Source organism: Amphimedon queenslandica, unplaced genomic scaffold (genome assembly GCF_000090795.2).
Source record: "Amphimedon queenslandica unplaced genomic scaffold, v1.1 AMPQUscaffold_12247, whole genome shotgun sequence".
Lineage (NCBI taxonomy): Eukaryota > Metazoa > Porifera > Demospongiae > Haplosclerida > Niphatidae > Amphimedon > Amphimedon queenslandica.
Genome location: NW_003547515.1, coordinates 13,562 through 16,152, shown reverse-complemented (window position 1 = coordinate 16,152; position 2,591 = coordinate 13,562). Strand labels below are relative to the sequence as shown.

Here is a 2,591-nt window from a genome sequence, read left to right as displayed (position 1 = left end):
GAGTATTGCGTCATGCAATGAATTGTAAGTGTGTCGGTACCATTATTGTACCAGAATGGCCATCAGCTGTTTTTTGGCCTATCATATGTAGGGATAGTGAGTTTGCTAGTTTTGTTGAAGATTTTATGTACCTCCCTTTGATCCCAGGGCTATTTGTGAAGGGCAAACAAGGTGCCTGCCTGTTTAAAGATGGGGTGCCAACTTCTAATGTGTTAGCATTACGTGTGAATTTCACAAGTTATTGAGTGGGGTCACGTGACCTTTTCAAGGGGCTATTAGCCCTAAGGCGCTTAGCCTTGAGCAATCTTCCTCTTACAGTGATTGTATTTATTAATTATTATTTTTTTTTTTTGGTTATAGCTGGTTTTTTGCCACCAGTTGCCCAATTGTGGGTTGATTTTTAGCTGATAAGCACATTTTGTGAATTATACATTATGTAAGGTATTGAGCCGATGGTTGTACGGCAACCATAGAGTTGGTGATTCACTTGAATTAGTATTCAGTACAGCTAGTTTGTGGCTGATGATGTGTATTTTGTGTTTTTACAATACAGCTCCTTTGTAGCTGAGAGACTAATAGGGTAAGGTTAGTGATTTTTAATTGACTAGAAATACCAGCTGGGGAGCTAGGGAGTGTTGTTGGCATCCCAATAATGATGCATGATTGTATGTTTGCGTGATTACAACTGCTTAACAGTCTCTATTCAGGCCCGTAGCCAGGGGGGGTTCGGGGGGTTCGGACGAACCCCCTGTTGTAGCTGCAAAAAAGTTTTAGATTAGCTCCTGTCATGAAGAACAGCACTGCAAAAGCAGGATTAGCATTTTGGCAGCAGCGAGAAGCACAGATATCCATTTTAGCTGAGTCAGCACATGGCTGAGATGCGTAAATCAAGACCACGCCTACCAACCACGCCTATTATTCGTCAAAATTTTAGCTGCGCGCTTCGCGCGCAGCAATTTCCGAACCCCCTATTTTAAGTTCCTGGCTACGGCCCTGCTATTCTTTCCTCATATTAGTGGTCCTAAGCTCGGGAGCCTGGGTGGAGCTTGATGCAATCGATGATCCTCGGCTACAGAAGCTAGTAGAGAATCTGAAGTTGACTGTCATGGGGTCCAGAGCGAGTAGTACAGTCACAAAGTACACCAGAGCGTTTTTGAAGTGGCAACGGTGGACCGAGACCATGGATGATGTGAAGGTTTTTCCAGTCAACCCACTCCATTTTGCATTATATCTACAACATGTTGGTGAGCAGTCACAATCGAAAGCTGCAGTGGAAGAAGCAACTAATGCGGTATCATGGATTTGCCAAACTGCGGGTCTCGATCCAATAGCACAAGACCCCTTCATTAAGATGACCTTAGCAGGCCTCCAGAGGAATCTAGCTAAGCCCAAGACAAAGAAAGAACCAGTGACCCCTGAAATGTTACGGGAGATGATAGAGTCATTGGGTCTTAGACCATCATTATCGGAAGTGCGGACTGTGGCGATAGCGGTTACTGCTTTCCATGGTTTCTTTCGGTTCGATGAAGTGGTGAGGATTAGATGTTGTGATGTGAAGTTTGGAGTGGACCATATGGCAATTAAGGTGCTGTCCAGCAAGACGGATCAATATCGCCAAGGTGATGAAGTCGTGATAGCTCGAGCGGATTCCCCTCATACATGTCCAGTTGCTAGGTTGGAGCAATACTATAGTATGGCAGGGATTAATCACTTCAGCACTGAACGCCTATTCCGGGCTATTGTAAAGACAAAAGAAGGGGAGAAACTACGTACTTCGGGGTCAATCAGCTACACCCGAGTGAGGGAAATTTTGTTGGAGAAATTGCGTTCCTTGGGGTATGAGCCATCGGAGTTTGGAACACACAATTTCCGAGCCGGAGGAGCTACTACAGCAGCTAATCAAGGTGTTCCCGACCGGTTGTTCAAGAGGCATGGCCGATGGAAATCTGAGACAGCTAAAGACGGGTACATTAAAGACAGCCTTGAGGCCAGACTGGAAGTTTCTAAAAAATTACATACAAATATGAGGTATCATAGACATGTAGATCGTGACCCTTTCTTTGTAGCCTACTGTTGATTTTAAAATGATTCAAAGGCCTGCACTGGCCGCCGACCTCAATTTCAAAATATGCATATCAGTTTCTGGGGAGGGGTGTGAGTGTATGAGTGGGATGGTATGGGAGGTGTATTTTCTGACGTTTGAATGTGTAAGATCCCTTCTCGTATCAAGGAGAATCTCTTTATCATCAACAACAAAAAAGAATCACAAAAATCAGTCCAGCAAATAATCATTTTAAAATCATAATAATAAAACCCAATCAATACACACACACCCAGGAAATACCACACTAAGATAATAATAGTTACCTAGCAACACAACCACCTAATAATAACAATGATAGTGATAATAATAAATACATGTACACCTTATTATTGTAATCATAATTCTTAATAATATCTCACAGAATGAAATGAATTAGGCAGAAAATAAGCTCCCATAATAATTGTAAAGACCACCTTTAAGGCGGGGTTTATAAGTAGTATATATAGAGTAATTTTACATTAAATCATCAGTCTACGGCGTGTCACAA

General features: G+C 42.5%; 1 protein-coding gene across 1 annotated transcript in view; it reads left to right on the top strand.

Moving 5' to 3' along the window:
* The first annotated feature begins 1,002 nt into the window (after window positions 1–1,002).
* Window positions 1,003–2,591, top strand: part of LOC105314935 (uncharacterized) — a 3,216-nt gene continuing 1,627 nt past the window's right edge. The window contains exon 1 of the mRNA XM_011409376.2: window positions 1,003–2,028. Coding sequence (XP_011407678.2) covers window positions 1,106–2,028 — 923 coding nt within the window. The 5' untranslated portion in view covers window positions 1,003–1,105. The remainder of the gene's footprint in view (window positions 2,029–2,591) is intronic.